This window comes from Labeo rohita, chromosome 13, assembly GCF_022985175.1.
Source record: "Labeo rohita strain BAU-BD-2019 chromosome 13, IGBB_LRoh.1.0, whole genome shotgun sequence".
Lineage (NCBI taxonomy): Eukaryota > Metazoa > Chordata > Actinopteri > Cypriniformes > Cyprinidae > Labeo > Labeo rohita.
In genome coordinates, this window is record NC_066881.1 from 848,609 (window position 1) to 871,180 (window position 22,572).

Here is a 22,572-nt window from a genome sequence, read left to right on the forward strand (position 1 = left end):
CCTTTTTGTCTACAGAGACTCCCCCCACACCATTTCACTCATATTTCTGTTCAGAATCTATTTTTTTTGGTTTTTCCTGTTCTGGTTTAGCTTAGTACAAAAAAACATTTTTTTCTGAAGACTCCATTTCTGGAGTAGAACAAGAATCCTTCAGACGTCCTCATTTTTTAATGGTAAGTTAGTAGATACTACATAAAGTACTGACCTATCTATCCAGATTTAAAGTTCACATTGATTATTAAATATTTTCTAAGTGATTATAGCTAAGTACAAATTAGATGATGGCTTTCTGTATCTTCTTGTCTTGAAGAAGTGAGTCAGTGAAGGAGGATGGCGCATGTTTCAGAACATCTTCTGGTCGCTCTGGATGATCTAGGCACAGAAAACCTGAAGAGGTTTAAATGGCACTTAAGGAATCAATATTATGTTTCCAGTGCTGCTCTGGAGAAGGTGGATGCTCCTGACACAGTGGATCTGATGAGAAAGCGTTTTGGACCAAAAGAAGCTGTGAAGATCACGGTGGAGATCCTGAGGAAGATGAACCAGAACCATGTGGCTGAACAGTTAGAGGACAAACACAAACAAGGTAGCAGGTTAATGCTGAAATTAAGCTGTAAAATGTGCCTTTTCAAATAGAAATAAAAACTTAAATTACAAAATAGCTTTTACAATTTCTTTTTTTTTTTTTTTTGCATTTTCATGTACCATATTTTTTGTTCTGTAATTGGTGTTTTCTACAAAAAGTAAATGAACTGTTGGCTTTGAGCTTAAAGTGTGATGAAACCCCCCTGTTTCAGCACTTGTCTGTCACACCTTAGATTTGAAAAAGATTCCAGAAATGGGTGTGTAAAGCTGTAAAAATGTGGAAGTGACGTGGGTGGGAGGAGGGGAGAAAACAACCAATAAAACAGACCTTAATAAAAAACACTTTTCCCTTAATAATAGACATACTGAGTGCTACTGATGTGCAATCTGTACATATATGTTAACATCTCAAAAAAAAAAAAAAAAAAAAAAAAAAAAAAATTTAAGCTTTCCTGTTTGCTTGCTGATGTGCTTTAATGTGTGGTTTAATGCCACTGTATTTCCATTCTGATCTCTTTCTCTCCTCAGGTCAGGCTGAGGGCAGTACTGAGGATCCTGCCCCTGTTGGAGCCAAATCAAAACCGATCGAGGGTAAATAATGATGACTGTCTGTACAGAGAAACCCCAGATAAGAGTTTATTCTTATTTTAGTCATATGAAATCCTTCTGTAGGTAAAAGAGAAAGTATGCTATTACTAAGCAGCTATTACAGGTCAAAAACCTAAAATTTTGTGGGGGAACAGATTTACATTACAATAAGTGGTTTAAAATTTTTAATTGAAATTAAATATAATAATTATTTTACAGGTAAAATAATCCAGTGGATGAAATGTAGATTAGTCTTTTGAAGCGATGTGAAGAGTTTGTATGATGAAGAGAGGACAACTTTAAGAGTTACTTTACCCATAAAAACCCATGAAAATTAAGTACTACCCACATTTGTTCTTCCAAAACTCCTATTATAAAGACCTATTTATGTTCATCTTCAGAACACAAATGAAGATATTTTTGTTGAAATATGAGAACTATGCAACTACAAAGGCCCGGAAAGGCAGTAAAGACATCAATTAAAAGCCTGCAATATAATGTAATAATAATATTGTTAAATGCATTTGCAGTACCGTTGTCACACCCCTGTGGATTGTGTATGTTGGTTTCTCCCTCTTGTGCCCATATTTGGTTGTTCCTGTTTCCAGTCATTAGTTAACCTTGTACCACCTGTGCCTTAATTAAGTTCATCGTAATCACCTGTCTTTATAAGTTGCATTCAGTTCAGTGTTTGTCGTCTGGTCTCGTCAATGTATGCGTATATCTACCCTTCAGCTGTGGATTTACCTATTTTGGAATTACCTGTAGAACGTAATAAAGACTTTATCTTTGACCTTCATTTTGTTCGCCCCTTCCTCACACGATACATTTTTTGTCATGGATGATCGGACCTCAAGAAGAAGTATGGACCTAGCTTCCATTAATGTTGCCCCGACGAGGGACAATATTTTGTTGAATGAAGCTACAATTTTTGTGTTCCAGCATGGCAGAGACCTGGAGCTCTACATGGAGGAGTTCCTTAACATCTGCCATCAAGCCACCTGCGACGACGTCTGTTTAATGGAGAGATTTTGGTGTGGACTGGACGATGATCTCCGCTTCGTCATGCCCTGTGGAGATCCCTGCTGGACCCTGCAAAACTACATAATCTTGTGGACGCACTGTGGATGAACGGATCCAAGTTCACAGTGGGCGAAGCAGAAGATGACAGCAGACTTGTCCAGCCACACCACACAGACGTTGCACAGACAGACCCAGAGCCCAGCCCACCATCACCCCGATTCGCGGAACATGAGCCTGAGCCCGAAGCAACCAACGAGCCATCGCCAAAGGATGCGACAGTGCTGAGGATCGCCTCGGATCTCGAGCCTGTGATGTCAGACCAGGTGCATGAGCCAGCTACCGAGCTTACCATGGGGGAGAATGGCGAGGGAAGCTCCGCCCACCGTACCATTGTTGAGGGTGAGCTTATTCTGGATCTAGGACAGCTGGATTTAATAGACTTTTTCTCAGAGGTCATCACAGATACAAGTCACGTTTTCCCACCCAGCCTCCCTCTGTTATCTCCTATTGTCCCAGCGGCTCCACCCAGGCTCCCAGCTCCCTTGTCTTCACCGTCGGCCCACCAGCTCCATCCGGCTCCGCCTTGGTCGGTCATCGTCCTGCCATCGCCTTAGGACTGCACTCCTCCGGCTGCGCCTCGTCGCTCCATCCCACCGGCTCCGTTGGGCTCCTCCCTCCCTCCGGCTCCACATCAGTCCTCTGTCGCTCCCCCGCGGACCTCTGGAACTCCGACTCTGCCTCAGTCACCAGAGCCTTGGGTTCCGCCTTGGCCCTCTGGATCCTCTGTGTCGCCCAAGATCATCGGCTCTCGGGCTCCACCTCCACCTGCTCCTGGAGCCCTCTAGAGTCATCAGCCCTTCTTCCACCATGGCTCCTCTCTCCGTCGGCTCCTCCATGGGCTACCATCATGGCTGCGGCCTGGGTCTTGCCTGGCTCCTCCTGCTCCGGGTCCCTTCTGTCTCCTCCATAGCTCCTCCCTCTGTCGGATCCACCCTGGCTCCTTCGGTCTCCTCCTTCACCACCCTGGACTTTGTTTGTTGTCCTCCTCCCAGGTGTCCTTCCTCCGCCAGAGCCTCCTCCTACACTCATTTTTGTTTTTCGTTCTACGGCATGAGGACGCGCCTTCCGGGAGTAATGTCACACCCCTGTGGACTGTTTATGTTGGTTTCTCCCTCTTGTGCCCATATTTGGTTGTTCCTGTTTCTGGTCCTCGTTTAATCATCATTAGTTAACCTTGTATCACATGTGCCTTTATTATGTTTATCGTAATCACCTATCTTTATAAATTGCATTCAGTTCAGTGTTTGTCATCCGGTCTTGTCAGTGTATGCGTGTATCTACACTCCTGCTGTGGATTTACCTGTGGAATATAATAAAGACTTTATCTTTGCCCTTCGTCTTCGTTCGCCGCTTCCTCACACGATACGTGACAACCGTATACTCAAATAAATCTACTATTATTTGTTTAATGGACCAAATCCCAGCAAAATGTTTCTGGGGAAATGTGGGCTGGATGGGAAACCTGTTTGCTTTGACATCATATATCTGGTGTTAATGAATTTATGCTTTTAATATGTTGTAGCTTGGAATATTTAGTATGAGTATTACTATGTGTTGAAGATTTAAGGAATAAATAAAACAAACAACATTGTGACATCAATACAGGCTACTATGAAGGGGCCCTTGGGTTTACTGTAGCTCCAGGGCCCTAAATGTTCTTAATCTGGGCCTGTCTCCAAAGCATGTTCATGAGAGCACCACAGCACATACATTATGCGTAGGCTGTCTTTGAGGGGATAGAAGGTCTCAGGTTTCATTAAAAAGTTCTTTATTTATGTTACAAAATGAACAAATGTCTTTGAGGTTTGGAACAACATGAGGGTGAGTAATTAATGACAGAATTGTAATTTTTGGGTGAAGTAACTCTTTAAGTCATTATTCACTCCCAAATCAAATCATTAATAATTTGTGTATAACAGCCCAACTCACTTGGTGATACACTAATAACATAAAACCTCTTGGTTGTTGTGTTGTGACCTTGTGATTTGGGCTCTGCAAACAGCAGAATATGTTTTCTGTGTTCAAAAATAGAAACGGAAATCATAGAAGATTGGGAGGACATGAAGGTGAGTAAATGATTACAGAATTTCATTTTTTTTTGTATGTATATGAGCTATCCCTTTAACACTAAACACTGATGAAATAATGCAGACATTTATGCATCATGTTCATGTTCATTTATAATCTCATTTTAATTTGTTATTTGACCCTACAACCCATTTTCATGCTAGATCATTAACCACTCAGTGATTATTGTGTTAGTACTCTAAACTCGTACACTTTCATGTGCCCGGTGTTCTTTTACTTTTTGAATTAATAGTGAAGCCAGAAAATTTTGAAAATAGTGCATATTAAAAAAAAATAAGAAAAAAAAAATATTTGGCTTGATTTTTTTTCTGGATTAGAAAATGGATGTAATAAATAGATGTAATATTACATTTCTGCTGATTGTTCATTCAAAGATCAACCCATGCCATCATCAGTTCTTCCTCAGTTCCACGTGCAAAAGTGTCACAAGCTGGGGTAGAACTCAGGTCTCTGGTGTGGTGCTTGAGAGTTCTATCCTTGAGCCACAGGAATATTGATGCTGGACCCAATTGAAACACTTGAAGCAGTAGAAATTTATTAAGTAGAATTTATTAAGAAAAATCTTGGCAAGAATAATCCAACAAAAGTTCTTCTCAGGCCGAGGTATTAATGACAATAACCACAAATGAAAAAATAACAAGAGAAAATAAAAACTCCACAGGGGGAGAAAACAAAACCAGGGTACAATAACCACTAAGGTAAATAGTCTAGAATTTCTTACTTTAGGTAGCTCGGGAGGCATAAGCAAGGCAAGGCAGATCACACAGAGTGAAGACTCAAAAACCAAGTGAGGAACCAGAGAAAAATACACAACTTAAGTACACTGGGGGAAATGAGGCACAGGTGACCTGAATAGCGCTAAGAAGGCCACATGAGGAAGAAATAAGGTAGAGGGGAACACAGGGGACCTCTAGAGGCATGGAGACAAACTACAGGGGGAAGCATGCTGACACAAAAGAATCATAGTCCTCCTTTTCAAGGGCAAAACTGGAAAGCCAAGCCTTTGTTTTATACCAGGGGTCTGATCTTTGTACTTTGTGTAATACATCTGAGATTATTTAATGAATGCCAGATCTTGTTAATTGATCTCTGGCTAAGTTGGTTCTTCAAACAAGCTAGTGGATTAGATTAAAGCATTTGAATGAAATTGTCTGAGATTACTTTGTGTTGTCATGTTCATTGGAAAGGGCAGATATATCGATACTCAAAACCACGATCAGCAATGCAGTGATTGGCTGGGGTCAAGACAGCGACGAAATGACATCATATAAGATCAGGGAAACAGCCTATGAGCAAAATGACATAAAAGTTTTAATACATGAAATAAAATGTCACTGTTTTTTTAAATGATTCAATTGCAATAATTTCTCACCATTTCTAGAATTTGTACAGACTTTGTATTTTTCAATGTTTCACAAGTTCATCTGTCCATCCAGTCCCGATGGTTAATGGTAAACGAACTTGGCTAGCTGTCCTCAATGAACAGTCAAACCCCCGAGTTCAAATCCCCCATTGTGGTACTAACTAGAGGGAGCATAACAGAAATAGAGGAGGAAATGGGGAGGTGGAGGGATGCCTGAGGAATTGATGCTGGGATAGTGCTAGGAGTGCTGCTTATATAGGCTTGTTATTTTTTTCCTGGTTTAATAAGGTAAGAAAGTAGCAGTGGCTAGAACAGACTTTCAGTATCACAGTCACTTAAAAAGCAGGCTGTTTTTGAGATTTCAGGATTCCCCATTTATTTAGACAGGATGGTCTTGGATGCCCGACATAGCCTCCCAGAGTTGTTGCAAATATGGCCTCAGAGTGAACACTTCCCTTGAAAGGGGCTTTGATTCATCTTTGGAAGATAAAGAATAAAATGTGCCATTATTTAATTTTCTGCTTTCAATGTTAAATTAAAACACGACCAAATACAACCTACGTAGACCAATTGGTTTGTCCTCCAGCTCGAGATAAAGATAATGCAGAGGACGTTCCGGAAGAGAATTCAGCAAAGGGAGAAAGATCTTCAGCAGCTGAGAGAGGCTTCGAAGTCTTATAAGGTGAGTTTGACAAGTCTCAGTTAGGACTTATCTCTTTCAGTCCCTCTGAAGTCACTGTGTGATGGTGATGTGTGTCCTAACAGGGCTCTGCACAGGCGGCAGTGGAGGAAAGTGAGCAGAACTTTTCTGAGCTCATCCGCTCCATTCAGAAATGCAGTTCTGAGTTTACACAGCGGATCAGAGATCAGGAACAGTCTGCACTTAGTCGAGCTGATGGAGGACTGGAGCAAATGGAGCAGGAGATCAATGATCTAAGGAGGAGGGACGCTGAGCTGGAGCAGCTCTCACACACACAGGATCACGCCCAGTTTCTGAAGGTAACAAAGATTTAGTAGAGTTCAGCGGGATCCTTTAGCAAGAGATTCCAGGAATAGGATTGAAAAACCTTGTCTTAGGAAGTTTCCTGTCGATACTTCACTTGTACTGCATCTGCTTATGGGGAAAAACTCCTTTTTCTCAGAGACTGAAGCCTTTTTCAAGTCAAGTCACCTTTATTTATATACCACTTTTAATAATACAGAATTGTGACAAAGCGGGCTGTACAGTATTAAATAGGAAATAGTGCATCAGTAATGCAAAAGGGCAACAGTAAACACTCAATTTTCAGGTAAAGGCAGTTCATCAATATATTCAATGATGTCATCATCTAGCTCAGTTCAGTTGAAATAGTATACAATATCGTTTGAAGAAAAAAAAGTGTTCCCAACTACGCAAGCCAGGAACCAAAACTCCATCGGTGACAAAATGGAGAAAAAAACCTTGGGAGAAACCAGGTTCAGTCAGGGGGCCAGTTCTCCTCTGGCTAGATGCAGAGGGCTCATCTGGTTCCTGTGGTCTTGTGCCGATGGCCGTCTAGGTGACGAGGTCTTCACTGGGGATCCATCTAGTCGATGTGGTCTCCGCTGACATTCAGAGCTGTAGAGGTCATCTCTAGGTGCTGATCCACCATCTGGGCTGGGTACGGATTGGATCCGGGGGACTGCAGTGACCATCTGATCTGGATACGGACTGGATCTGATGGTTAAGGTGGCCTCGGAATAAGAAAGAAACAGACTAATATTAGCGTAGATGCCATTCTTCTTACGATGCACTGAGTACATCGCGTGTTATGGGAAGTGTTCCCGGTTCCAGTTGACCTAGTTAATGCAGCCTAACAATCCTTTAACGGATTTGAATTATAGGAATATGTTGATGTGTTATGTGTAAGCAAGGTTAAAGAGATGGGTCTTTAATCTAGATTTAAACTGACAGAGTGTGTCTGCGTCCCGAACAGTGTTGGGTAGATTGTTCCAGAGTTTGGGCGATAGATAAGAAAATGATCTGCCGCCTGCAGTTGATTTTGACATTCTAGGTATTATCAAATTGCCAGAGTTTTGAGAACGCAGAGGACGTGAGGGACTATAATGTGATAAGAGCTCGCTCAGGTACCGAGGAGCTAAACCATTTAGGGCTTTATAAGTAAGTAGCGAGATTTTAAAATCTATATGATGTTTAATAGGGAGCCAGTGCAGTGTTGACAGAACCGGGCTAATATGGTCATACTTTCTAGTTCTAGTAACAACTCTAGCTGCTGCATTTTGGACCAGCTGGAGTTTGTTTATTAAGCATGCAGAACAACCACCCAGTAAAGCATTACAATAATCTAATCTTGAGGTCATGAACGCATGAATTAATGTTTCAGCATTTGACATTGAGAGCATAGATCGTAATTTAGATATATTTTTGAGAGAGTTTCGCAAATACTAGAGATGTGGTTTTCAAAGGAAAGATTGCTATCAAATAGCACACCTAGGTTCCTAACTGATGACAAAGAATTGACAGAACAGCCATCAAGTATTAGATAGTGTTTTAGGTTATTACACGCGGAGGTTTTAGGTCCAATAATTAACACCTCTGTTTTTTCAGAATTTAGCAGTAAGAAATTACTTGTCATCCAGTTTTTTATCTCAACTACACAATCCGTTAGTTTTTCAAATTGGTATGTTTCGCCCGGCCGCAAAGAAATATAGAGCTGAGTATCATCAGCATAACAGTGAAAGCTAACACTATATTTCCTGATGATATCTCCCAAGGGTAACATGTAAAGCGTAAAAAGTAATGGCCCTAGTACTGAGCCTTGTGGTACTCCATACTGCACTTGTGATCAGTATGATACCTCTTCATTTACTTCCACAAATTGATGGCAGTCAGATAAGTACGATTTGAACCATGCCAATGCACTACCACTAATGCCAACATAATTTTCAAATTTGTTCAAGAGAATGTTGTGGTCAACAGTATCGAACGCAGGACTAAGATCCAGTAGCACTAACAGAGAGATACAACCATGATCGGATGACAAGAACAGATCATTTGTAACTCTAATAAAAAAGCAGTCTCAGTACTATGATATGGTCTAAAACCTGACTGGAAATCCTCACAGATATCATTTTTCTGTAGGAAGGAAGATAATTGTGAGGATACTGCCTTTTCTTTGACAGAAAAGGGAGATTCAAGATTGGTCTGTAATTAATTAATTCGTTGGGGTCAAGTTGTGGTTTTTTAATGAGAGGCTTAATAGCAGCCAGTTTGAAGGTTTTGGGGACATATCCTAATGACAGTGACGAATTAATAATATTCAGAAGGGGATCTATGACATCTGGAAGCAAGTCTTTTAAGTAGCCTAGATAGAATAAGGTCTAGCAAGTTGTTGGTTTAGATGATTTAACAAGTTTATACAATTCTTCTTCTCGTATAGTAGAGAATGAGTGGAATTATTCCCCAGGAGATTTATAGTGCATCAAGTCAAGTCAAGTCAAGTTGAGCTTTATTGTCATTCTGCTACATGTGTGGACATATAGTAGAACGAGATGTCGTGTCTCACAGGACCACGGTGCTACATACTAGTTAAGCATAATACCGTGACAATAACAATGGCCGTGAACTCCCGCGGCAGATAGAACGGCCGACACTTCACAAACATAAACTCCACCAGCGATGAACAGTGTTTTGTCACTACAGCAGCATTGTTACACCATTTCTTGTTGATATACACACACAAGCCTCCCCCGCGAGTCTTACCAGACAGTGCTGTATCTCTGTCTGCTCGGCAGCAGGTTAGCCCGTGCAGTTGAATGGCGGAGTCCGGGGTTTTATTGTTTGGCCATGTTTCAGTGAAAACAAACACACAACAATCCCTTGCCTCGTGCTCTGTGGACCGACTGAGCTGAATTTCGTCCAGTTTATTTTCCAGCGAGCGAACATTTGAGAGCATGAGTGTTGGAAGAGCCGGTCTTGTGGGGTTTGCCCGTAGCCTAGCTCGTATGCCTCCGTGCTTACCGCGCTTCCGTCCTCTCTCGCACCGCCGGCGCCGGCGCTTTGTGCGGGTAGCGTCAGAAGGCGAGGCCACAGTCTTGAGGTCCGGCTTCAGCAGTATACAAAGGCCTCTAAGCTTCTCAATGGCCGCCAGCGAGAGTTGGTGTTTTTGTGCGTTTCCGATTTCCAAAAGACTTCGGCGATCGTAAATCTGTTTTGGAGTGCTTTCCCTATGTTTTAGCGGTACATTTACACTGTTTGGAGACAAATGGACGACATTAAAAGACATAAAAGCACCGTCGTTGGGACCCGGAGTAGCCGCTGTGTCTGACCGCGCCGCCATCTTGAGATCAGTATCTGATGCGGTACTGTAATTGACGGCTGCATGGTGACTATTTTGTCTCTAACAGTATTAATCTTGGACGTAAAGTAGTTCATTACTGTCATTACTGCTATGCTGAGGGGCACAGTCAATGCCTGTTGGTTCTTTATGTTTTGTTAACTTAGCCACTGTATTGAATAAATACCTAGGGTTATGTCTGTATTCTTCTAAAATAGTCGAAAAGTAATCAGATCCTGCAGTTTTTAACGCTTTTCTATACGATAGGGTACATTCACGCCAGAGGGTACAGTAACGATAGGGTACAGTATCGCAGTGTAACTGCATGGCCATTGGTTCGTGCAGTGGATAAAAGACAAACCAATGGCTCAGCGATGAAGCCCGCCAGAATCCGCCAAAGAGGGTGTATTATCTGGCTATATAAGCGGGCATTTCACCGTAGGATGACGGGGATGACGACTCACCAGATGACTTCCCCAGATGACTTCAATGACGACTCACTATGGGGCTCAAGCCTTCACTCTACAATCAAGCTCGCCATGATCAAGCCTCTGCTCTGTTGTCTTCGCTGCTTCCTGCCGCCTTCAGCGTCTGCAGCAGCTGTGGTCTCGCTCGATCCCCTCCCGCCGTCCTGTGATCCTCGCTGATTACAGAGCAAATTTCCTAGAGCAAATTTCTATTTGGCATTGTTTCAAATGTCACGCCGTCACTGTCGCACTGCTGCGGATGGTCATGGCGTGTTTCATGCTTGGGCGCTGCCAAAATGGAATGTCCTCATTGCAATGATAAGAGTTTTGCCTCTCGGATAGCGTTTATTTCAGAATGCGACTCTGCCCCTCATGCCCTCCAGCTTTCTTCCTCCCAGGACCCTGTAAGGAAAAAGTAGTGGGGCAGAGGAGCTCTGTGCTTGGTGTCGAGTGAGCTCACGCAGACTGAGACTCTGCGTGCCTCACTCTCACCGCCTAGAAAGGCTTCCCCGTGCCTTTCTCTCACCTAGACCAGCGTCCCTCTGCGGCTGCGAGCAATCTGGTCTCTTTCGGTATGTCGTCTCACAGCTCTGCCCCCCACGCCGTCTGCAGAGCCCAGCATGACCAGCTTGGGCATGGATGTCAAATTATTCTGCGTTCTGTCTAAAGCTGTGGAGGAGCTAGACTTGAAGTGAGGGACCTGTGCCCAAGCTGGTCGTGCTGGGCTTTGCAGATGGCTTGGGGGCGGGGCTGTGAGACGAGCCCATCCTCGTGCATCTCTGCCCGTCCATGGCCATCAGAGGGAAGGTGAAGGCCGCCCACCTGTCTAAGCCGTGTAGCACGACTTCAGCCCTCGCTGGACGAGCCTATTTGTCGGCTGGACAGGCGGCTTAGGCGCTTCACTCTATGGCGGTCCTACAGGTCCACCAGGCCAAACTCCTCCGAGGCATGGACGAGTCTGGCCCAGACCTCGCAGCATTTAAGGACCTGCGCAGTGCGACCGAACTGGTGTTACACGCCATCAAGATGACGGCTCAAGCGATTGGCAAGTTCATGGCCAGTCTAGTGGTGCTCAAACGCCACTTATGGCTGACCCTTACGGAGATCAAGGACATGGATAAGGTCCCCTTCCTCGACTCTCCGGTCTCCCCTACTGGCCTGTTTGGACCTGCAGTCGAAGGTTTCGTTGAGCCCTTAACTGTGACACGGAAGTCGCCCTAAGCTATGTGGCACTTCCTGCCAAAGCGCTCCAGCTCATCTGCTGCTTCCAGTCGCCCTAAACCAGTGCTGACACCGCAGCCCACAAAGCCTGAGCCTTCAGCTGCTCAGTCAACTCCCAAGCCTGAACCCTGGCATTGCTCCTGCTTGGCCAGATGCTACCCATTTCCTAAGCGCCAGGGACCCCGGCCCAAGGTAGTACTGGACCAGATGCCGCAGGCATCTTCCTGATCTGAAGAGGAAGGGACCAAGTCTTGCTGGATCCAGCCCTCAAGCTACCTCATTTTTGCCTCCAAGCACCCCATTCGGTTCTGGGTGCCGATGGCAATGTGTTTGTGATAAACACAGTTGTGATCCTTGGGTCCGTTCAAACAGCATCTCCAGTGCTTCAGCTGGGCCTGCTTCGAATGTGGTCCCTTCAGCACTGGCTGAAACCGAGAGTTCCATCCCATGCCTGGCATCATGGATGCCTTCGTGACCAGGCCTGCATAGCAGCCCTAGCTCCTTGGAGGGACCATCAGTGGATGGAGTGGGGCGTACCCCTGGACATTGTCTGCAGAAGAAAGGTGGTCTCGACAGATGCTTCCAACTCAGGTTGGGGATCTCTGTGCAACGGCAAGCCTGCTTTCGGCCACTGGTCGAAGAGAGAAAGCTGCCTTCACATCAACTGCCTGGAAATGTTGGCCGTATGTTTAGGCCTTCAGTCCTTTCTGCCAGACCTGAGGGGGCACTACGTCTTAGTCAGATCAGACAGTAGTGTCCTACATGAATCACCAGGGCGTTCTCTCCTCGAAGCGCCTCTTTATTCTGGAAGAGCGCCAGTTGGAATACGCTCAGCTCAATTTGCGTTCGCTGAGAGCGACACATGTGCCGGGCAGGTTGAACCAGGGAGCAGACATGCTGTCTTGAAGCAATGTCCCCTAAGAAGAGTGGATGCTTCACCCCCAGACATTTAGAGGTGTTAGTGAGGCCAGCAGGGGGTGCTCACCCCTAAAAATCCCATGGCACTTCTCGTAAAGAGTAGGGGTGTATCCCCGGTGTCCTGGCCAAATTCCCTCCTCTGGCCTTTGTCAGTCATGGCCTCCTAATAATCCCCATTCACTGAATTGGCTCTATCACTCTCTCTCCTCTCCACCTGTAGCTAGTGTGTGGTGAGCGCACTGGCGCCGTTGTCCTGTGGCTGCCGTCGCATCATCCAAGTAGATGCTGCACACCTGTGGTGGTTGAGGAGAGATCCCCCCATATGATTGTAAAGCGCTTTGGGTGTATAGCAATACACAATGAAAGCGCTATATAAATGTGATCATTCATTCATTCATTTCAGAGAATTTGGGAGATCGTTGGCAAAGCAGAGGTCAACCTCTTCGCCTCAGAAGACAACTCTCATTGCCCAACCTATTTCTCGAAGAACAAGGATGCGTTGGGCCATGAGTGGCCCAACTTCCTCCTTTACGCTTTTCCCCCGGTCACCCTGATCCCACAGGTCATCAGGCGAGTCAGGGATCAGAAAAACAAGGTGCTGTTAGTGGCCCCCTTCTGGAGGAACCAACACTGGTTCACAGAACTATCTCAGCTGCTCTCAGCAGCACCGTGGTCCATCCCCCTGAGATGGGACATCCTCTCTCAGCCCGAGTTGTAGGCTCTACGCCTGTGGCCTCTCGATGGGAGCCTGCACACCTCCCCAAGAGCGTCCTGAATACAATCTCCCAGGCTAGAGCTCCATCCACAAGACAACTCTATATGGTTAAATGGTCTGTGTTCTCTGCCTGGTGTGCAGCCCACGGTGCAGACCCAATTTCCTGTGACATATCTCTGATATTGTCCTTCCTGCAGGAGTTGCTGGAGAAGGGCTGCTCTCAATCTATGTAGTGGTCATAGCAGCCTATCATGCTCCCATAGCTGGCCAGTCGGTAGGCAAGTTGTTTGTTTTTTGAAGGGGTCTAGGAGTCTCAATCCGCCTTGCCCCATCACCATCCCCTCCTGGGATCTGCCTACAGTACTGAGGGCACTGAGGAGCCCTCCCTTTGTGCCGCTGCTGTCCATCGACCTCCGCCCTCTGACGTTGAAGACCACTCTGCTACTAGCACTAGCGTCTAAAAAACGTATAGGTGACTTACAGGCGCTTTCGGTGAACCCTGCCTGTCTGGAATTCGGGCCTAACAATTCCAAATAAGTCCTAAAGCCAAGGCAGGGCTATGTTCCTAAAGTGCTCCGTTCAGAGCCCAGGTGTTCACTCTCTTGGTGCTTCCTCCTTCTGAGCAAGACCAGGACTTTAATCTTCTCTGCCCTGTCAGGGCTTTGAGGACTTATATTGAGCACTCCACTTCATTTAGATAATCGGAGCAGCTGTTTGTATGCTTCGGTGACTGTACTAAAGCATGTAAAGGCTCACTCGACTAGAGGGGTCACCGTGCCCTGGTTTAGCGGTGTGTCCATTGCAGAAATTTGTGCGCTAGCCGGCTGGGCCTCGCTGTCCACATTTACCAGATTTTATAGTCTGGATGTCCTCTCTGCTTAAGTTGGACTTATTCTTAGAAATCCAGTGCTCCATTCCTGTACGCTCTTGGACCTCAGCATGAGTTCCGAGGTTGTACGATTCCCCTGGGATGATCGCTTGGGTGACCGACCTCAATGAATTATGGGAACAAGTACTGCGTTGCTGGCCGTGCCATGTAGCTGCACGACTCAGTCGTCGCTTCAGTCGAAGTAACCTGAAGATACTCCGGATTCTGGTGGGCTTCATCGCCGTAGGCTTGTGCGGCTCTGCTGCCATTGGAACCATTGGTCATGCAGTTACACTGTGTTATTGAAGAAGGTCCGAGTCCGAGTCCAAAATGGGCCAAGTCGGACTCAATCCAAGTCCCAAAGGGGTGAGTCCGAGTCCAAGGAAACACTACTGTTTGTCAGTATCTTAACACTGTTTTCACCCAGGGGTGCCCAAACCCGGTCCTGGAGCGAGGTGTCCTACAGAGTTTAACTCCAGCCCTAATCAGACACACATGAACCAGCTAATCAAGCTCTTACTAGGCATACTAGAAACCCCCTGGCAGGTGTGTTAAGGCAAGTTGGAGCTAAACCAAGGACCAGGACCGAGTTTTGGCACCCCTGTTTTTAACCTTTACAACTAGAAAACGCAATGTCAGTTGAAATGTAAGAAAAGCAAACCTCTAGTGGATCTTGCCATTTTGATTTTTGATTTCACAACATCTTAAAATTAGTGTCCTGCTCTGCTTAGCAAACTTAAAGTCATGTAACAGAAGTTATGGCTGACCTACAGTACTGTGCAAAAGTCTTAGGCCACTAGTATTTTCACCAGCTAAAAAATGGTTTAAAGTAAGTTATTTCTATCTTTTGCTGTAGTTTGTCAGTAGGAAACATCAGTTTACATTTCCAAACATTCTGTTTGCCGTTAATTGTAATAATCTAGTGAGACTTTTTGTTTGCACAGGCAGTCTGGCAACAGCCAGTGCTCCACACAGACATCTGATCTCACCATCATCCAGTCTGTCTCTGGAATGACATGAAGAATCTGAATAACTGAAACAGACTAAATCCAGAAGAACTGTGGCAACATCTCCAAGATGTTTCAAATAACCTACCTGCAAAGCTACCTGAAAAACTCTGCACAAGTGCACCTAGGGCAAAAGCTATTTTAAATGCAAAGGATGGTCACATCAAATGCTGATGTATTTTAGTTAATAGAAGTTCATTGATAAAGAAAATCTATTTATGACATTGTTTTTGACAGCATCTTCATTTTATGTGCCGTTCTGTGAGCGCGCTTTGAGTGTGTGCGTACATAAACTCTTCGGCTTTCAAGTAGCCTACTGGACAAGACTTAAAAACACATGCAAATACTAAATATCACTTTCGTGATAATGCATCGAGTCAGTGACATTTCCGTCAACTGTCTTTGGACTCAGATGGACTCGAGATATTTTCAGAGTCCGAGTCAAGTAAAAATGCATCCGAGTCCATGACAAGTCCGGGTCGCCTAAAATTGTACTCGAGACCGGACTCAAGTAGGGGTCCGAGTACCCCAACTCTAGCAGATGCAGTACTCGTTCCTGTATCTCAGGGAACCGAGGTTACGTTAGTAACCGAGTATGTTTTCTGTTTATTCTGAAAGGTATATTTAGTGTCACCAACACTTCAAGCTAATCAAAGTCTACAAGATTACTAGAAAATTACATATAAGTGAGTTTGATCAAGGTTTGAAATTGCAGTGTTGCATCTCCCAAAAGCATTTTACCTAGAGATTACTTTAAATCATTTACTAACCATTATGCCACTCCAAGCCAATATTATTCTTTTCATAACTATCAGTTTACTTTTTTTTTTTGTGGCACAAAAAAAAATGAAAAGAGTACCATTGCTACTATTTTTGCCCTTTAAACGTCTCAAAATGTGCATATGTAGAACAGGAAAATCAACAATTTTCTGTGGGACATGTTCACAAACCCCTAGTAAGCTCAAATTTTGCACCTTATGGACATTTAAATTGTTACTGTATGTTTCCTCATTCAGTTTTGAGGTGATGAGATTTGATTTCGGTTTTCTGTAGACTTTCCAGGCCCTTTCATCACCTCCTGAAGCAAAAGAAGTACCCAACATTCCCTTCACTTCTCTCTTCTCTTTTGATGGCCTGAGAGAATCTGTCCGTCAGCTGAGAGACAAACTGGAGGATTCCTGCAAAGAGGAGCTCAAAACGATCTCTGAGAGAGGTAACGTCCCTGAGATTCATCTGCTCTCAGAAAAAGAGTCTTCCATCATCTAATATCATGCAGATCAACATACTAGAAATTTCTTAGGAATGGTTGCAGAGATAATTTTCTCAATAACACTGTTCATGTCTATTGATTTCCACAGTCACATTTACCAACCTTGTTTCTAGGACCAGAAACGACCTCCTACAATGTAAGTTTTTACAACACCAGATTTTGACGCTGAATGTCATTAGTCTTTGTGCAATGAGTCACATAATGTTACTATTACTGTTATGTTATTGGTAGACTGATCATGTAGACATATCTTTAGAAAACGCAGTTTCTGGTAAAACTACAGTAGTATCATTCTACTATTACTAGAAATGACTAGCGGTCACTAGCGGTGCCAGTGCTCTTTCTCCACTATTGACAGAATTTTACGTTATTTCTGACATAATGCTTCCCTGCCATGGACAGAATTTTTTCAGCAATCCATGTTTTGACTGTTATTTGGTAGGGTTACTACCGCTATTACGCAGAAACAAGTGATAGAAGCATTGTTGATGCACATGTAAAATTATGTGATCATCAAACATTAAACATCACATAATTTTGAACTGCCTAACTTTACCAAATGAAATGCAAAAGTGCAACCCTGGCAAGAGCCTTAGAAGACACAACACTGCTAGTTGAGTGGGCCCTGACTCTTAGTAGCAAAGCCACCCCACATGTCTCATAAGAGAGGCTGATGGTCTCTGTGATCCAATGTAAAAGATGCTACTTAGTGACGACAATACTTCAACTGTGACCATCAAATTAGACCAAGAGCTGAGAAGGTTTACACCACTAGCCTAGGCAGTGGACATAAATTAGAGGTGGCCAGCTTTGGTACTGGAGAGCCACAGCCCTGCGGAGTTTAAATTCAACCCTGATAAATACTCCCTGCTTGTAGCTTTGCCTATTCCAAGAGCCAAATCTAAGCAGGAGGGTTACTGACAGCCTGCAGGTTTCCTAATCTTTTGAGTGAGATCAGTGCTAAAAGAAAAGCTACTTTAAGAGTCACCATCTTCTCTGAAACAAACTCCAGAGGCTTAAGTGGAGTTCACGCTAGTGCTTTTTGGACCAATGGCACATCCCAGGTTGGAACTCATGACCAGCAGATAGGCCTCAGCTGTCTGGCACCACACAAGAACTAAGACAACAAAGGGTGACTCCCAATTGAAACTCTGGCTAGCAGGAATATACCTTCAGAGTGGCAGGAGCCAAGCCCACAGAACTCCAGTACTGCACCAACTGGGGAGTAAACTGTTCAAGTGATGGTCACACCATAACACAAAGAACTGCCACTTTAGGGCATACCATTTCCTAGTGGTAGGAGCTCTGGAAATTAGGATTGTCTCAACAAAGCTGAAATACTGAAATCTATGAACTCATATCTCTCAGGGACCAGACCAAAGGTTTCCAAATCTCTGACTGAGGAATATAGAACTTCCCCTGCACTTGGGACAGAAGGTCCCACTGGATTAGAATCTCCCAGGGAGTGCTTTTCAGGAGAGATCCAGCATTCGGCTCAAGCGGGTGGACTCTGTCTTGGCAAACCCCTTTCTAGAACTCCTTGGAGTTCCCAGCAATCAGAAGAAAAGGCTTACAGATGAAACCTTGACCACATCTGTAGCATGGCATCCAACCATGAACCAGACCGGACAGTGGGTTCATTTCTGCTTTGTCATACCTCCGCTATATGGACTCCACTACTTGATGGAGTCCCTGTTCTTAGTGCCTTTAGCCCCTGCCTTGACAAGATGTGTGCCCCCAAAACTGACATGCCCTGGAATGTGAACTGCCCTCAGGTAGAGCAGTTTGGTAGGAAGGAAGTGTTTCAATGCTAGAAATACATTAATTTCTGAACCTTGAAAGACAATCAAAATCAGAATCAGAAAGAGCTTTTATTGCCAAGTATGCTTGCACATACTAGGAATTTGTTTTAGTGTCATTAGCTTCCAGTACACAGAGACAGCCTCCTGCGCGACCTGAAGTGCTTGATCAGTGCTGCCAACTACAATGTTCAGCAAAACGTCACAATAATCAAAAACTGGTAGGAGATTTTGTGGTGTGTTCTGCCAGATATTCAGCAGTTAATCCCTTGTAAAAATGACTGTGTTTGCAAAACAAAAAGCAGGAAAAACTAACAAAAATACCGAAACAACTGGAGAGCTAAGCACAGTGGCTGCCATATGCGGCGCCATCTTGTTCGTAATGGTCCTTCCAAAGCACTTGAGCCAAAAGTGGAATGGTCTCATTTGCAGAAGACCCAGTAGAATAACATTGGCTGCTGCTGCCATGAAACATAAAAGAATCTGGGACATTGATAACTCCTGGCCTTCCCAGATGCCTTTTGTGGTAGTTAGAATCAATTCTACACACGCAGGAGACAACTTTGCCTGCATCATGGTCGAGTCCCATGCTACCCCTAGAAGAGTGGTTCTCTGAAAAGTGTACTCTTCTTGAGATTTAATCTGAGCCCCAAACCCCTCATGTGAGCAAGCACGAGATTTCGACGCCGATCTCTTTTAACTGGGCTAAGATTAGCCAATGTAATGTAATCAGTCAATGTAACTGAGTACACAGATGCCCTGGAATTGCAGTGTAACCAGGGTTGCACCCATGCACTTTGTGAAAGTGCGCAGAGACAAGGCTAGCTTGAAAGGGAAAAAATGTATACTGGTAAGCTTCACCTTAGAAGTGGAGCTGAGAAACCGACTACGTATATGTATACAAAGTGCCTGTGGTTTAAATCATTAACTGGAAAAATGTTTTGCCAATATATAATTTAAACTCATGCCAGAAAGTTCCATTACATCATTTTGAATTTGACAAATAATATATAATTTTATTAGCGTTTTAATATGAACTGCATCTGTGCTAAATTGCTCATTGCATCATATAATCAACAAAAACTGTGGATGTATGAATCAAATGTACTAAGATTGTCAAAAGGTTCTTTTATGTGCATAATTTATATCCATGCGTGCTGTTAGTGATAAATTATATAGAAGAGTGAAACCCCTTCAAAACTCCTCTGTCCCACCTTGCCTGCATATGATATGGGTGTAAGCTCCATTAACACAGTCTTCATTCTTGTTAGGGGTGCACTATATTAGATTTTTGCCGATATTCGATATGCTGATATTTTTCAACTAATTTTGGGCAATAGCTGATGGTTACTAATGTCATTAGTTCAGCTGTTTCATTAATTACCTTGTTTAATAGTATACTTAAGTTCATCCTTTTCCTGTGTTCGGTGTCCGGTCTTTTTGAAACCTCATCTTTTTCTTCATTGTCTGTCTTTGCAACGCATGCTGATAGTATTGAGCAAAAACTTATCAGATGCAGTTGTAATATTTTATTGTTGAATTGAACATTTGTATATCTAGAGCAATGGCTCCTTGGATGCAACGTGTCTTCATCATACGTCTGACAAAATTGTATCACCATAATTTTTTTATTGGGCCAATGCCGATTATTATATTTTTAGCCTTTATCATCTGATTCTGATATTGTGTTGATAATTTCATGCATCCCTACTTATTGTTTGTCAGTTCTGTTGCCATTGTGGTCATTGTCTCATGACACAGGAAGGCACCATCTCTTCATAGTAAATTAATGGGATGATGTTGCTTTGTTAATGTGTGTCACCGGGGGTGTGAAAAAGGCTTAAGAAAATAGGCCTAAAAACTAACTGAGTGTGTTCATGTTCTTTCTGTAAAGGGTAAAAGAAAACAATAGTGAGTAGCTTTGTGATTGATGATGTAAATGATGATTTGCACAGGATTTCTGATCATCTGAGACACTGATGATACACTGAACATGAAGAGTTCAACTACATGAAAACATCAAACAGATTTGTAATCCCTGATTCTGATTTGTTTTATCTCCATCAGATTACCGTCCGCTCACTCTGGATCTGAACACGGTGCATCAATGCATCCGTCTGTCTGACAGCAACAGAATGATTACTTTCATTAACAATAGCTTTAGCATGTACGCAGAGCTGCCATATCCTGATCACCCAGAGAGATTTGATAATTGTTGTCAGGTGTTGTGTAGAGAGGGTGTGCATACACGCAGTTACTGGGAGATTGAGTGGAGTGGGAGTGTGTGTATAGCAGTGTCATATAAGAGCATTAGGAGGAAGGGATGGGGTAATCAATGTGAGTTTGGATTTAATGATCAGTCTTGGAACTTTTCCAACTCTCCCAGCAGGAATTTCTTTGTACACAATAGTGTTGCGACTGAACTCCCTGTAAAGCCCATCAGCAGTAGAATAGGAGTGTTTGTGGATCACAGTGCAGGAACTCTGTCCTTCTACAGCGTCTCTGACACAATGGACCTCATCCACACAGTCCAGACCATATTCACTTATCCGCTCTATCCTGGGTTTGGGCTTGATAGTGACTCCTCACTGAAACTGTGTTAATGAATCGGAATAGACTGACGAGAGATTTTGACACTTTGAGCTGCGTGTTGAATCAGTAACAGTGAGATGCTATAGAGAGTCTGGTAACACTTTATTTTACAGTGTCATTGTTACATACACAGTATGTAGTTACTATAGTAATAGAAGTAAATTTTACATAATCACATGCAAGTAACCATAAACAAAACCAAATCAAACCCTAATCTTAACCCTATAGTAAGTACATTGCTTTAATTAATATTCTTCCGTCCTTAAAATAAATAATTTACTCCTTGGACATCTAAACCTGTAAAAAAAAAAAAAAAAAAAAAAAAAAAAAAAAGAACATCTGCATATACCGTCTGTTCTATTTATCAGTGTAGGAGTGCAGAATATAAACTGAAAAAGAACAAATTCTGGTTTTCTCTAAAATCTTCCCCGACTCATTATTGAATCTCCAGAGAGCAATGAAAGCAGCTAGGAATAAATATTTCTTAAATATTGACAAAAATGATAATAAACCCAATATTCTTTTTTAACTGATATGCCATACTCAATGCTCCAGCTCACATTTTCCCAGAAACATCTCTACAATTATGTATACAACACTCTTATTTTACTACAGTGATCACATATTTGTCATAATGCAATATAACCTACTTCTATCATTACTGTTTTCATCAATTCGCTGTATGATGTGGAGAGAGTTTGAGTTATCTCCCTCATAACCCTTCTTTTATTATATTATTATTATTTAAGTTTTAGAACTATTTCTATTTTACCTTTTATTGCAAAGATATTAGAAAAAGTTGTGCCATCCACTTACAGAAGGTTCTGGGTACTAACTCTGTTAGATATATTTTAATCAGGCTTTAGAAAGCATCATAGAACTGAAAGCACTGTTAAAGTATGTAACAGCATGCATGTTCATCTGGAGATTCTGTGGTCGTAATACTTCTGGACTGTGCAGTCTTTGTTACAGTTACACACATTCTTATTTATTATTTCAAAACCGTTTTTTAAAAGTTTTCAGGCCCCCAAAACACTGTTGATGTGTAAATGAACGGCCAAAACACAAAACATTTTCAGCTTTTAGTTAAAGGGATAGTTCAGCCAACACTGTCAGGAAAAAAAGGTACGGTTCGGTCACTGGGACTGTACTCTAAGGTACAAAAGTGAAAAGGTACAAATATGTACTTTTAAAGTACTAAAATGTACCTTTAAAGTACCTCTATGTACCTCTAATATGTACCGTTTAGGGGTAGGTAAGGTACAAAGATGTACCTTTTCACTTTTGTACCTTAAGGGTACCGCCCCAGCAGCAGAACTATACCTTTTTTTCTGAGAGTTTTTTTTTTCTGTGAGTGTTTTCTTTGCGCACAAAAAGTATTCTTGTAGCTTCATAAAATTAGGGTTGAATCACTGATCACGTCGACAGCTTTATTGATATCCTTACTGCCTTTCTGTGCCTTGACTGTGGTAGTTCCCTTGTTGCCTATGGAGGGTCAGAAAGCTTTCAGATTTAATCAAAAATATATTAATTTGTGTTCCAAAGATGAATGAAGGTCTTAGGGGTTTGGAACGACGTGAGGGTGAACTATCCATTTAACCTTTACAGTGTTGTATAAACAGCCCCTGAGTCTATTATTTACTTTGCTTACATCTTATTTTATCAGTCGCCTAGATTCCTTAGATCTATTAA

The 22,572-nt window shown here is 43.1% G+C and overlaps 1 protein-coding gene across 3 annotated transcripts; it reads left to right on the forward strand.

Moving 5' to 3' along the window:
* The first annotated feature begins 59 nt into the window (after window positions 1-59).
* Window positions 60-21,216, forward strand: LOC127175235 (tripartite motif-containing protein 16-like protein). Of its 3 annotated transcripts, none has more exons than XM_051126182.1 (9): window positions 60-173; window positions 311-586; window positions 1,114-1,176; window positions 4,288-4,322; window positions 6,294-6,389; window positions 6,473-6,706; window positions 16,273-16,432; window positions 16,578-16,625; window positions 20,356-21,216. In XM_051126182.1, the coding sequence occupies exons 2-9, from the start codon at window positions 331-333 to the stop codon at window positions 20,889-20,891; spliced, it is 1,428 nt and encodes a 475-aa protein (XP_050982139.1). In that variant the 5' UTR covers window positions 60-173; window positions 311-330; the 3' UTR covers window positions 20,892-21,216. The 3 variants fall into 3 exon arrangements, with proteins under 3 accessions (XP_050982139.1, XP_050982140.1, XP_050982141.1); XM_051126183.1 differs by having other exon boundaries at window positions 85-173; window positions 314-586; XM_051126184.1 differs by having other exon boundaries at window positions 141-173; window positions 435-586.
* The last annotated feature ends 1,356 nt before the right edge of the window (window positions 21,217-22,572 follow it).